This window comes from Yarrowia lipolytica, chromosome 1F (assembly GCF_001761485.1).
Source record: "Yarrowia lipolytica chromosome 1F, complete sequence".
In the NCBI taxonomy this organism is placed as follows: domain Eukaryota; kingdom Fungi; phylum Ascomycota; class Dipodascomycetes; order Dipodascales; genus Yarrowia; species Yarrowia lipolytica.
The window spans coordinates 3,372,764-3,386,351 of NC_090775.1; the positions used below are offsets into that span (position 1 = coordinate 3,372,764).

The 13,588-nt window shown below is 50.1% G+C and overlaps 8 protein-coding genes across 8 annotated transcripts; 4 read left to right on the forward strand and 4 right to left on the reverse strand.

The window, feature by feature from the left end:
• Window positions 1–460: 460 nt before the first annotated feature.
• Window positions 461–1,624, forward strand: YALI1_F33732g (uncharacterized protein; the record flags this gene model as incomplete). Its single annotated transcript, XM_505901.3, has 1 exon — window positions 461–1,624. The coding sequence occupies one exon, from the start codon at window positions 461–463 to the stop codon at window positions 1,622–1,624; it is 1,164 nt and encodes a 387-aa protein (XP_505901.3).
• A 246-nt stretch (window positions 1,625–1,870) lies between these two features.
• On the reverse strand, window positions 1,871–2,805 carry YALI1_F33754g (uncharacterized protein; the record flags this gene model as incomplete). The annotated part of the gene is made up of 2 exons (XM_505902.3): window positions 1,871–2,725; window positions 2,782–2,805. The coding sequence occupies 2 exons, from the start codon at window positions 2,803–2,805 to the stop codon at window positions 1,871–1,873; spliced, it is 879 nt and encodes a 292-aa protein (XP_505902.1).
• An 873-nt stretch (window positions 2,806–3,678) lies between these two features.
• On the forward strand, window positions 3,679–4,962 carry YALI1_F33764g (uncharacterized protein; the record flags this gene model as incomplete). The annotated part of the gene is made up of 1 exon (XM_505903.3): window positions 3,679–4,962. The coding sequence occupies one exon, from the start codon at window positions 3,679–3,681 to the stop codon at window positions 4,960–4,962; it is 1,284 nt and encodes a 427-aa protein (XP_505903.1).
• Window positions 4,963–5,112: 150 nt separating this feature from the next.
• Window positions 5,113–6,261, reverse strand: YALI1_F33790g (uncharacterized protein; the record flags this gene model as incomplete). Its single annotated transcript, XM_505904.1, has 1 exon — window positions 5,113–6,261. One exon carries the CDS (start codon window positions 6,259–6,261, stop codon window positions 5,113–5,115), a length of 1,149 nt encoding a protein of 382 aa, XP_505904.1.
• A 137-nt stretch (window positions 6,262–6,398) lies between these two features.
• YALI1_F33791g (uncharacterized protein) lies at window positions 6,399–7,502 on the forward strand (the record flags this gene model as incomplete). The annotated part of the gene is made up of 1 exon (XM_505905.3): window positions 6,399–7,502. The coding sequence occupies one exon, from the start codon at window positions 6,399–6,401 to the stop codon at window positions 7,500–7,502; it is 1,104 nt and encodes a 367-aa protein (XP_505905.1).
• A 211-nt stretch (window positions 7,503–7,713) lies between these two features.
• YALI1_F33812g (uncharacterized protein) lies at window positions 7,714–8,849 on the reverse strand (the record flags this gene model as incomplete). Its single annotated transcript, XM_505906.3, has 3 exons — window positions 7,714–8,490; window positions 8,610–8,708; window positions 8,787–8,849. The coding sequence occupies 3 exons, from the start codon at window positions 8,847–8,849 to the stop codon at window positions 7,714–7,716; spliced, it is 939 nt and encodes a 312-aa protein (XP_505906.1).
• A 308-nt stretch (window positions 8,850–9,157) lies between these two features.
• YALI1_F33819g (uncharacterized protein) lies at window positions 9,158–11,107 on the forward strand (the record flags this gene model as incomplete). The annotated part of the gene is made up of 1 exon (XM_505907.3): window positions 9,158–11,107. The coding sequence occupies one exon, from the start codon at window positions 9,158–9,160 to the stop codon at window positions 11,105–11,107; it is 1,950 nt and encodes a 649-aa protein (XP_505907.3).
• A 751-nt stretch (window positions 11,108–11,858) lies between these two features.
• YALI1_F33861g (uncharacterized protein) lies at window positions 11,859–13,427 on the reverse strand (the record flags this gene model as incomplete). The annotated part of the gene is made up of 1 exon (XM_505908.3): window positions 11,859–13,427. One exon carries the CDS (start codon window positions 13,425–13,427, stop codon window positions 11,859–11,861), a length of 1,569 nt encoding a protein of 522 aa, XP_505908.3.
• Window positions 13,428–13,588: the final 161 nt, after the last annotated feature.

Consider the following 13,588-nt stretch of genomic DNA (forward strand, 5'->3'; position numbering starts at 1 on the left):
AGTATTTTCCAGAAGCATTTTAGTAGGGCAAACGAAAACGAAAGCAGAACTAAAGAGAAATTTCCTTTACATCTACGGATAATTTTTTCCTTGTCAAGCTCCCAAGACCTGTACCGTGCTCACATTCTGATCAGATGTAAAACGCCACTTGAGTTGTTACTCTGTGCTGTGTTTGGCACGGTTATACTTTCAAGTACAAGTAGGAGACATTGTTTGTATGGGGTATGGAGAGTACTCAGTCACTAAAAAACTAGCCATAGGACACAGAGATGATGGTAGTATCAAAAATCGTCACTCACGTGGCCACTGCCTCACAAACCCATAATCACCCTCCAACTTCCTGCTAAAACACCTAGACCTGTTCCGCCCCCTTGAAATAGGGTTTAAGACACGTGACCATACGCCTCTTCACGCAGGTTGTATATATACATCCGCAGTACGTAGCACCTCTTCGCTAACAATGACTCGACACAGCATGGAATCCAACGACTCGAACGACGTGTTATTCGACGCGCCCTCCAGTCCACGTGACGCTCTGGCTGCGGCTTTTGGAAGCGACTCAGATTCGGACTCGGATGATGAACATCATCTCCAGAGCGGAGGACGGATGGGACGTAGCTACAACCAGGTCGACACCAGCACACAAGATGATGACGACGACCTGAACCATGACGACGATGGAGGAGCTACTCTGGAGGAGCTGGCGCAGACGGAAGACCCCCAGTACGACAGAAGCAACTATGCAGACGACCGGTTAGGGGGCTCCAACAACAACGGAGGCCATACCCGGATCCCTGGAGGTTTTCCTGAAGCTGGAAACACCGGTTCTGGATCGGGAGGCAACGCTGGCTCCGGGTCCGAGGGCTCCAACGTGTTTTCTACCGGCTTCTTCAACCGTCTATTCAACAGAGGTCAACTGCTGCCTACAACAGAACCTCCAGCATCATCTTCGCACGATGGTGTGTTTTCAAACACTCAGGCCAATGATGACGACGAAGATAAGCCCACTGACGAAACACCTCCTACCTACGAGGAGGCTGCTGCGGATGCCACTCCTCCTTACTGGGCAACCACTATTCTCCACCCTGGCTACGCGGAAGAGGTGTTTATCGACGGACTTCCCGTGGGCTCGCCCATTTCTTTTTTGTGGAACATGACTGTATCGTCCGTTTTCCAATTCATCGGTTTTGTTCTTACGTACCTGCTGCACACGTCGCACTCGGCCAAACAGGGCTCTCGAGCAGGCCTCGGACTCACAGTGTTCCAGATCGGCATGTACATGCGAAACAGCGGAGGAAACCCCACTACAGACTACTCGTCAGTACCTGCACACCAATTTGTGCCCTCAGACCCCAACAACTTCGATGTACCCGGTTACGGATCCAACATTCCGGGAAACGCAGTCATTCCGACCATGGAGCATGTGGACCCCACGGTGCAGGAACAGGAGCGGGCCGCTCATGAAAAGAATGTCTTCTGGTCAGGCATTATCATGGCGGTGGGAACTCTTGTCATTCTCAAAGCTCTGTGGGACTACTGGCGTGCTCGACGAATGGAGTTGATTGTTCTTCAAACTCCCCAGCACGTAGTGACGGAAGAAGATACCCCCGAGACTGCTGTCTAGGAAAGGAGGGAAGCAAATAGACTAACTTGGCCCCCGTCAGGAAGGGGACCATTATTTATTAGACACTGCATGGCACATACTGTAATAGCATGATGGAGTACAAGCATCTGTATTGTAGACTGTTTCATATTGCGTTCATTTTTGTGAGACTAGAAGAGTATTTGATACAAGTACTAATATATTGATCAATGTAATAACGTACGCACGATGTTGTTTTCTGTTCATCTAGTCATTATGTATAAACGTCTAAAGAATCTCCATGATCTTCTCATAGATGGTAAAGACAATACCTCCGGAGAGAATGAGTCGTCCGAGACGGGGAGTGGCTCCCTTCCAGAAGGTCAACAGGCCCTCCTCCTTGAAGATTCGAGCAAAGCAGTGGAAGGTGCCTCGGTATTCCTTTTTGGCCTCCAACGATTGCATTCGGGTCTTGACGGTATCCAGAGGCATGGTGGTGTAAACAGTGACGATACCGGCAAAGGCACCGACAATGAATGTGGACAGAGACGAGAGAGGGGCCTTAGGGTCCTTCTGCCGGCTCTGAATGAACACCTTCATCCAGTTGTAAGATCCCAGGCGGACAGCCTGGTTCGCAGCCTGTCGCATGGTAACAGGGACAAGACCACGGTAGATACCGGAGAGGCCCTTGTCCTTGATGAGCTGTGCGGTTCCCTTGAACAGACCCTGGTACTTGGGATTCTTACTCTGTCGGTCGTCGATCATGGCTGTCTTGATGGTCTCAAAAGGAGTCACAGCGACGACGGACTCAAGCACACCGGCTCCCAGTCCCGCTAGAACTCCTCGAGGTCCGGACACCTTACCATCCTTGTCGGCCAGCAGGCCCTTGATTGCGTCGAAACCAAGGAACCGGACACCAGCCTTGACGGTATTGCCGACAATGAAAGCGGGGCAACCAGTGTACACTGCTCCGAGACCCTGGGTCTTGGCTGTGTTGTAGATGAGCACCAGAGGGTTTCTGGAGGCGGTGGATGACTTGTCAACGAGCTGGAGACGGGTCTTGGACCATTCGAAAGGGTAGGTAACGAGACCCTCCACGGCTCCGGCCGTAGAACCGGCTACCAGGGACTTCCAAGGTTCGGCCTGTGTTAGATCATGATGCTTGCTGGTAGTAGTTGTCGACTATGACTCATACTCACCTTCTTGGTATCTGATGAAACCATTGTCAATGTGTCTGTGTCTGTACTTTTCAGTGGGGGTGCTGTTGAACGGGCTCTGGATGTGTCAGTCCGTGTTTTTAGATCCGCTTAGTGTGGATATTTTTCACCTGAAAAGTCTCGAGGATAACTTCAGCCGTGTTTGACTCAAGATGCGCTTTAGGCTCCCAGCATGTCCGCTTCGGCCCGTGTATGCACACCAAAAGCTGGAGAAGCATTGGTGGAGGTTGTAGCAGTAGAAGATTATCTTGGTCCAATTTGTGGCATGGATGTCAAATTGATGTCACGTGAGTAGATTTCGAATATCGTATCGCTATTCACAAATGTCGATGTGCTCCATCTTGCCGTACCTAGAACATAAATGAGAGTACGTTCGCTTAAAAGCCAGATCAACTAATATGGATAGAATAACCAACTAAACTTCGTGAGTGTCCACGGCAGTGTTTACAGTGCTGGTATGTATGAAATAATTGTTTTGCTTCCGCATAATGGACAAAATTAATTTATATAAAACCAATGTTATATCTCTGATCCACAAATTCGCAACATTTCCTTTATCACTGTCGCGTTTGGCCGTATCTACAGTGTTTTTATGCTCACAGCTCTGCTAATTACAGTGTAATACAATCATGTCTTTGTTAATCGTCTCCTACATGAATCTATTTGAACGAGTTTTACCCTAAATAAACAGACGTTCTAGTTCCAATATTAATTCCATCTCTCTATTAGTACAGTAAATCTATTCCCTGTCACTCCGATGCCCAATGCATCCCCTCCACCATCTCACATTCACTCTTACCTCAATTAAGTTCACGACTCGACAGTCAGACATCACCACCTAAAGTTTCATCTACCATCACGTCCATCACCACACATCCAATGCCGTCACTAACGCCCCCCACAGCCAACGGAGCCGTCCAATCGTCGTCGGACGAAGTCACGTCCATCGTCATTGAGTGCGGCTCGTCATACACGCGTGTCGGCTTCTCGGGAGACGACCTCCCCAAGGTGGTCATCCCCACCAAATACGGCAAGTACACAAACGACAAGGGCGAAGATGTGTACGAATTCGGCCTGGAAAACGTGCATCGACCTGTAGCCGGCAAGGAAATCTACAGCCCCGTGCAGGACGGTTGCATCCAGGACTGGGATGGAGTGGCCAAGCTTTGGGAGTACGCCATCAAGGAAAAGCTCAAGGTGGACGACTTGAGCGAGTACCCTCTGGTGATCACAGAGCAGATGTGGAACTCGAGTGCAAGACGGGCCAAGATCGCCGAAATGTGCTTCGACAAGTTCCGGTCGCCTGCCATCAGCTTCGTGAAGAACCCTCTCTGTACTGCTTACGCTGCCGTGCGACCCAACTCCATCATTGTGGAGATCGGTTCGGCCGTGGCCAGTGTGTCTACCGTACTTGACGGCAATGTGGTAACCAAGGCCTCTTTCCACTCCAAGTTTGGAGGCGACTTTCTCAACTACCTGATTCTCGAGGAGTTCAAGCGAAAGCAGGTCGAGGTCATCCCCTCGTACCTGGTCAAGAAGAAGAAGGACATTAACGACCCCAACCCTTCTACATTCCTGCGAGAACTGCCCGGCATGACTGACTCGTACAAAAACTTTGAGATTGAGCGGGTGCTCGACAACTTCAAGGAAACCACCCTCCAGGTCAACTACCACCCCATCATGCCTCACACACCGCTGCCACCCAACATCCAGAGACCCTACGAATTTCCCGACGGAAGCACATACATTGCTGAGCAGGAACGATTTGGAATCGCCGAGTCGCTGTTCAGGCCCGTCGAGTTTGGACCCCCAGGTGTCGTGCCTGAGGGAACTCTCGGTATCTCGGAGCTCATCTACCATGCCGTGCTCAAGACCGACCCCAAAGCCGAGGTCCAGATGGAGCTACTTAACAACATTGTCGTTGTTGGAGGAACTACTCTGCTCAACGGTCTGACTGCCCGAATCCACCGGGACATGGCCCAGTTCTTCACCCAGTTCCATGTCAAGCAGCCCTACCTCTCGGTGACCTCCACCGAGCGAAAGTCGCTGGCATGGACCGGTGCCTCTGTTTTCGCTTCTCTCGGCAACTTTGGTTCTTCCTGGGTCATCAAGCAGGAGTATGAGGAACAGGGCGCCGATGTCATTGACAAGCGTTTCAAGTAGAGTAGCTGTAGCTAACGTGTATTATAATGGTATTGGATGTTTTGAATCATGCAGTATGTACTGTATCTACCAGTACGTATCTAGTTACTCGTAGTCTAATGTGTATAAAAAATCTTTGTTATATGTACATCACCTGTAGTTTTTCTTCGTCTACTCCTCGTCAAAGTCAGCCTCCTCAACAGCCAGCTCAACATCATCAAAATCACCCTCATCATCGTCGTCATCTTCCTCATCTTCCTCCTCCTCATCCTCGGCACGCTGCTTGGCTTCGTATTGCTTGTAGTATGCGGCCAGAGCGTCCTCTTCCTCCTCCTCGAGCTTGGGCTCCATATCCTCGGCCTTGACCTTGGGAGCCACTTCCTCCTTTTTAACACCCTCCTTTGTATCCTTCTTCTGGGGATAGTCATCGTCGTTACCAATCTCTGTGAATCCATGTTGCTCCTGGTCGGTATCCCCCATTACCATCTGTCGACCAACAGTAGACTCCATGTACCATGCGGGAAGGGCGTTCTGTTCGGCCAGCTTAGCCTTCTCATCTCGCTGGGCAGCCTCGTCCTCTGCACCCGTGGAAAGGTTGACGGTGAGAGTGGAGCTTTTGTTGGAGCCCGTCTGGGACGAAGTAGTGCCTCTGCCAGCAGTCTTGATAGAAGAGGTGCTTCCTGCAGTGACCTCCAGCTGTGCGGGAACCGCCTTGGCAAGCGACGTCTCAAAGGTGTTTTCGGCCACCTGGATGTCGTCTATCTTTCGTAGCTCGTCTATAATGGGCTTGATTTGCTGCATGAGCTTTTCCAGTCGGTCCTGGTGCACTCTGGATTCGTCACTGGTGGTATCTTCGACAATCACGGTAGAACAGACATCACAGGTGAAAGTGCCGTCCATTTGCACGTTGGTGACGGCCTCGAGGGTAGTGAACTTTTTGGTACACAGCGGACACACGTATCCCTGTGGCTGGGATTTCTTTCCAAGCGCCTCCTCTGCCTGCTTGTTCATGGAGTGCACCTTCCACTTGATGGCATCGATAGTCACAGTGTAGTGGATGTAGTAGTACGTCTTTTGGTAATTTTTGTTGTAGCCGTATGTGTTTTCCTGCTGCTCGCGCTGGGTGTGATCCTTGAGCAGCTTGTCGTCCTTGAGCTTTGCGCAAATCTGTCGAATCTCCTTGGCCGGAATGCTCAGCAGCTGGTGCAGTTCCTCGTCTGAAAGCACCACATGCTTGAGCAGCGCGTCCATCACCAGGATGGACTTTGTGTCGTAAAAGCCTCGTGTAACGTACTGGAGGAGCCGCTTGATGTTGTCCATGCTGTGTTAATTTGTGGTGTTGGTTTTTTCTTGTGCCCGTCCCCGAAGCTGCTGTTGTATGCTACAGTACTGCCTGTTTTATCCCGATCAAAGTTAGTCAAACCGACTGAGAGTGCGTTCTTCCTGCATACTCCAACATGACGACGGATTTCGGCGGTGGCACAAAAAAAGTGAGAACCGAGCAGGAGGAGGACCTGGCGTCGGAGTTTCCTACGAAGCTCACGATAGACGCTCACTCCGCACCCTGCACGACGGCAAAAATCAGCCCAAACGGCAAACAGATTGCAACATGTTCTGCAGACGCGTCTATAAAGCTGTGGGACGCTGCTACTGGAGACCTGATACAGACGCTGAGAGGTCATCGAGCGGGAATCAATGACATCAGCTGGTCGCCTGACTCGAAGATGCTCGCCACAGCTTCCGACGATCGAACGATCCGAATTTGGTCCACACACCGACCTTCCAGTCAGCGTATCCTAGTGGGACACACCCACTATGTGACATGCGTCAAGTTCAATTATAAGGGCAACCTAGTGGTGTCCGGATCAGCCGATGAGAATGTCCGAGTGTGGGACGTGCTTCAGGGTCGGTGCATCATGACCCTGGCGGCCCACTCACAACCCATCTCGGCGGTCGACTTCTCATGCGAAGGAACCATGATTGTCAGTGGATCACATGACGGTCTTATCCGAATGTGGGACACTGCCACTGGCCAATGTTTGAAAACAATTGTCGGTGAAGAATCTTCACCCATCATGTTTGCCCGCTTCACTCCAAACTCCAAGTTCATCCTTGTCTCTAATATGGACTCCACTGCAAGGTTGTGGGACTACATGAACAATAAGGTGGTCAAGACATACAAGGGCCACGAGAATGGCAAGTACTGCTGTCCCACTGGCTTTGTGTATCGTCAGGATCGAGCCGTCCTTTTGCATGCCTCTGAGGACGGTCGCGTCTACGTGTACGATATACAGGATCGAACTGTGCGGGGCTCGTTTGACGCTCATCCGGGAGTTATTATTTCACTGGATGTTATTGATAACAAAATCGTTACCTGTTCATTAGATGGCTCAGTGAAGCTGTTTGAGCTGGTGGAAGAGAACAGCCCAAGTGACGACATGGATACTGATACCGAGGAGAATGGCTGCCGAACCAATAGCAGTGAGGAGCGGGACAACAGCAGAGAAAAGGAGGACGGCAATGGAGATGGTCATGGAGATGTTAGCATGAACAACGACTAGCACTGAATATGGTGCTTAAAACAACACGAAAGGTGCTGTCTACTACAAGCACACAGCATCTACGAATAAGTAATATAGAATAACAGCATAATGACTAAACGTACAGTAGCTACAGTAGGAGTACAGTGGCCACTCGAACGCACCTACATACCCCAGTTCAAACATGAACCGTTTAATTTATTTATATAATGCACTACCTAGTACAAACCACCTACGCCTGGAAAGCAACGTTGTCGACGTTTCCAGCCATGAGAGAAACAATGTTCTCCTCCAGTCTATCAGTAACAGCATCCTCAAGATGCTTCTTGGGGTCCTGCTTTCCGACATATCGAGTCTTGAGCTGGTCCTCGGTCATCTCCTGCTCCTCCTGCACTCGGTTGGTGTACTCAATGGCCAGTTTGACCATCTTCTGTGCAGCGTTGGCGTTGTTGCACTCCTGGGTCTCGTAGTTCTGGATCTCCAGACCAGAGGTCCAACTGCTCTTGTGCAGGTTCTGCAGCATCTTCTCATCCAGGGGAGTTTTCTTGTAGTTGATGTTAATGGAGTAGTAGTGTCGGTTCAGGCCGTGGATCAGGGCGTGGATTGTGGGCTTGTTAAGATGACCCACGTTGGAGGTCGACAATCGAGGCTCCTGGCCCAAAAGCACCGAGTTTGTGTTAATCAGTCGGAAGGCGTCAATTACAACCTTACCCTTGACCGACTGAATGGGATCCACCACCACTGCCACTGCTCGCTTGTTGAGCTGCTCAAACGATTGTTGGGTGTTGATATCCACAGACGACAGCCAGCAGCCGAAACCGGGATGTGAATGGTACCATCCGACGACCATCTGATCTCGACCGGTCTGTTTAAGCATATCCATCATTCGTGTTTGGAACACATCATCAACGGCCTCAACGGAGACACCAGTACCACTCTGGGGCATGGCAAACACATCAATGACATGAACTGTGTAGTCGTCCACAAACTCTCCCAGCATAAGTCCCATCTGTTGTTAGTATTGATTCGTTCAACCCATCCCCCTCGATCTGCTGTTGCCACCATTGTCACCACGTTGTGGCGTACAACAGCCATTGTCGAATAGCACCGCGTTCATTGCATACTCACCACTTCCATGGGGACACCAGCTCGTCCATGCTTCAGCATCTTCAAAAGAGCTAATGAGGAAATGTAGACAGTCTCTGAGTTGTCGACCACAGGTCCATCCTGTTGTTAGTACTATGTTTCATGAGTCGTTTCCAATTCCTGGACATAATCAAACCATCCAGCTCCGATCATACTCACACCTCCTCCAACACCGGGACCACCGAGGCCCCCGGTCTGTAGCATTCGCTGAAATCGCTCCATTATTGATTTTTGATCTGTAGTTGTGTCGTGTGTTAATCTATCTTGGTGATGTATGTGTGGCAAAGTACGAGGTTAACTCGAAATTATGGTTTGTTCGATTCTCGCCTGGGAGGCGTAGGAAAAGAATTCCATGACCTTCCGGTGGCGATATAAGTGGATAAATAAATGTTCAAGAGTAAATATATGTCACATTTACTCTCTATAATGATTGACATTACTCCCTCCATGATGTATGTACTCATAACCTGTAATTCGTACTGAACTTAATGTGCACAGGTTGTCATATCGTCTGAACATACAAAAACGCCATGCTAAGAGCAGTTAGGCGGATTCCCCGGAGTGTGGGGGGCACACTTGCGGCAACCATTCGACACAAATCCACCGGTCTGAAGTTCCCAGCTTCTGAAACCGTCGTAACCAAGTTTTCGTTTCCTAGTCGAACCCATTCCATCACCGGTCTTCTCAAAGATGCTCCTGCGCTGGAGCAGAGCCAGAAGAAGGTCACTCTGCAGGGCTGGATCCACAAGAAACCCCGAAAGGTATCCAAGAACCTCACTTTTGCATCCCTGAGAGATACTAACGGAGATATCATCCAATTGGTGGATTCCAACAGTCCTTCGATGCTTCGATCTATGAAGCCTGAGAGTGCAGTGGTCGTGGAGGGTGTGGTTGCGAAGCAGAGAACCGCCAAGAAGGGAGTGTTTGATCTAGTGGTTTCTTCTTCCTCTGTGCTCAATGAGGCCAACGAGAAGGGGAGTCAGCTGACTCTGGGTGATACAAAGGATTGGCCTGCAGAGTACCGATACCTGCAATTGCGACAACCCCAGCTTCAGGCTGCTCTCAAGCTTCGAGCCAACGCCATGAGGGCCTCTCGAAGCGTTCTGGATAATCTTGGGTTCACAGAGGTCGAGACTCCTCTACTTTTCAAATCCACTCCCGAGGGAGCTCGAGAGTTTCTGGTGCCCACAAGAAAGCGAAACCTCATGTACGCTTTGCCTCAGAGTCCGCAGCAGTATAAGCAGCTGCTGATGGCTTCTGGTGTTCATAGATACTATCAGTTGGCGAAGTGTTTCCGTGATGAGGATCTGAGACAGGATCGGCAGCCTGAATTCACCCAGGTCGATATGGAGATGGCTTTTGCCAATGGAGCTGACGTGCGAGAGGTTGTAGAGAAGCTCGTGCTCAAGATCTTCGCCGATACTGTGAACAAGAACATCTACACTCTTGATGCTAATGAAAACCTTGTGCAGCAGTCCACTTTCAATCCCATGACTTTCAAAGAGGCTCTGGGCAAGTACGGTATTGACAAGCCAGATCTCAGATACACTTGTGCCATTACCGATGTCTCTGAGCATGCCACCTCCTTTAATGAGGACTTCCCCGTGTGTGAGATTCTGCACGTCACCAAGGAGAATGCTCCTGAGTCTCTCGACTTCCTATCTGAGGCTCGACAGTACACTAACCGAATTCCCGACGTGATTCAAATAACTGAGGAGAACCTTTCGTCCTGGAACCAGCAAGTTTCTCAGTTTAAACTTGACAAGACACTTCCTGTTTCAGTTGGAGATGTTGTCCTTGCTTCTACTAGACAAACTACCTCATACGAGAATCCCACTCCTCTTGGACGTGCGAGACAGTTACTGATCAAGGAGTACCCTGAGAAATGGCGACGCCAATTGGCTTCTGGGGAGCAGCTTCCCTCAATTGAAGACACCTTTGTGGCCTCTTGGGTCATTGACTTTCCTCTCTTCTCTCCTAGCTCGATGGACTCTGATCCTGAAAAATCGCAGCCCTTCCCCAAGTTTGACTACACTCAGATTGTGGCCTCCCATCATCCTTTTACCATGGCTGTTCTTGAAGACTACCCCCTTCTGGAAACGGATCCACTGAAGGTCCGAGGTCAACACTATGATCTAGTCCTCAACGGCGTTGAAGTGGGGGGTGGGTCTACTAGAGTCCACGATTCGCAGCTGCAGAACTACATTTTCAAGGAGATTATGAAGATCCCCAACTCTGAGAAGCTTTTCGGACACTTGTTGCGAGCCTTTGATGTGGGATGTCCCCCCCATGCTGGTTTTGCTATCGGTTTTGACCGTTTGGTCGCAATGCTTGCAGGTTACTCGTCTATTCGAGATGTCATCGCCTTTCCTAAGACCGTCACTGGGGCTGACCCCATGATTGGCAGTCCATCTGCTGCCACCTCGGCGCAGCTCGCTCCTTACCATGTTCGAGTTGCTCCCAAGGAAAACAAGGAGTAATTTGAGATGTACAAGCATGATGCTCCTGTTCAAAATAAATGTGTGCTTGTACAGTACAAGTACAAGTATTTGTATATAGTAATAGAACTTTTAGTTATTCGAGTGTTGTCTCTCTGTGTTAATTTTGCGTACAAGAATTATTATTGTGCTGGTCCAATGGATATCCTATACAGAACCTTCAGTTTTTGAAACTCTCAACTGAGATGCCAAAAAAACACATCAAACCATCGCAACTTGTTGGATTCAACGGAATATGAACGTATTTATATTGATTTTAAGAACTACTTGTACAAGTTTTACGTACAAGTACAAGTAGAAGCGTACAATACCTAGATCTTCGGTGGAAGCTCTTGCCCAGTTCTACGATGATCTTGGCGTCTTGAGCTTAAAGATGCAACCGATTCTTACCGAAGCGCATGCCGTTCATACAAGTAGCATGCTGATGTCTACGATCCAGCGTATCAAGAATGAGGGAACCTCACCCAAACTCCCCTCACCTGTACATGAAGCAATGTAGCACAGATAACCAAGAATTACGAACTCATTGTGCCAAATTCATTGGAATACCCTTCCAATGTCTGAACACGCTACGCGTCAAAAAAAACACGCTATGATGTACTGATTAACCACAGGAAGAATTCTTATGGTTGTTTGTTTTGCACCCACCAACGTACCTACCCCCACCTAGTCACAGTACATTCAGCATATAGTCAATGTTAGCATTCTTTACGTACGTTAGTCAGTGTACCATCTACCAGTGGATGATTTTGCCCTCGTCCTTTCCAAGCTCCCAATTTCCAGCCAGTCCAACATTCTCATCTTCCGAGTTATCCTCCAGGTTCTGGACCTTGTGCTTGATCTTCTGTCGCAGATGAACAGCATTCTTCTCTCGAGTATCCTCGTCTTCGGAAGAAGAGTGGATCTTTTCCGTGGGCTTGGAGATCTTGGTCTTCTTGGGCCGGCCAGCAGGTCGCTGGTAGCTCTTGAAGTTGTCCGACAAGATTCGCTTACCCCAGGACGAGGCGGCGGGGTCTCCAGTCTCGTCTCTAGCCTGCTTGAGGAAGGGAATGAGAGCGGTTCCTCCAGTACCTCGCTCAGGGCCAGCGGGAGCAGTGAGAGCAATACCGGTCTTGGCCTTCTCCTTTGCTTGCAGAATGATATATCGGGACACAATCTGGATGTGCTTGTCTCGGAAAGATCGCAGCATGGCCAGACAGGCATCGTAGGCAAGAACGATCTCGGGGTGCTCGGCCTGATTGGCCAGGACAAAGTCCCGGATCTCAGCCACCTGCTGCAAATGCTCCAGGAACCGTCTATGGGGACCGGGCATGTACTTTCGCATCTCGTGGATGAAATTGTTCTGCTTGGGGGGAGCAGTGGCCTGAGAAGCAGGAGGAGAGGCATCTCGTGTAGAGTTGTCCTTCTTGGAGGTGGGTCGCTGGCCAGTTGCTCGATGCTCCACGTTCAGAAGAATATCGAGAGTCTGAATGAGAGAGGACTGCGCGTTAGAACCTCCAGCGTAGGCCCGGTACTCCTTAGAGTCAGGGTCAGCTCGAGTCTGATACTTGACTCCGTGAGGCAGACCTCGGTCTGCCATGTTCTCCGAACCACTGAGGTAAGGTCGCAGTCGGTGGTAGAAGGTGTGAGGCTCGCACATCTCGTACATACGTCCAAGCAGAGTGATGATGGCGTCGATGGCCTCAGCGAGGTACTGCAGGTTGGAGGTAACAGTGGCAAAGTCGTTTTCTCGGGCAGCAGCGATAGCGCCCAGACCGGCTTTGATGCAAGCGCCTCCCTGTCGCTCCATGGTGGTGGAGACCAAGTAGAACCACGACTCGTCAAAGGAACCGGTGTATGTGGTGATAGTGGCCAGAGAGTCGAGGTCCCACTGGTCGGAAGAGGCCACGGGCATGATGGTCTTGTGGTTCCACAGACACAGACCGGCGTATGTGCAAACAGGGGGCAGTTCCAGGAGGTCGGAGATGGCCACCCAGGGCTCGGTGATCTGAGGAGGAATGTAGTCTCGAGGGTCATCTCCAGGCGAGCCCCAGATATAAGCGTGGGCAATGAAACTGAGCACCGAGTATGCTCGTCGCTGTTCTTCGGGGGTTTTGAGCTGGTCAATCTCCAGCACGGGCATTCGTGTGTCTACATACTGTCTAATTCGTCGGGTGAGAATCAGAGCAGGAAGGTTTTGTGCCACCTGCTCCCAGGGAGCATAGTAGGGGTTGGTGAGGCTTTCAAGAGGCAGCTGTTCGGGCAGGAAGCCTGTCTTGTCAGAGACTTCGTAGTCTGCGAGGTTAGGAAGAGCTGCGTGCATGTTGTGAGTGGGTGATGAAGGGTTAGGTGTTGTGAGTGGGCGAGGTGACTGTGTTTGTGGCAGGAGGTGTAGTTAGTACACCGACTTTTCGTGTCACTTTATAGATGTGAAGTGGTAGTGTGACTTGACTTAGGCTGTGTGGTGGTGAGAAGCTAAGAGCG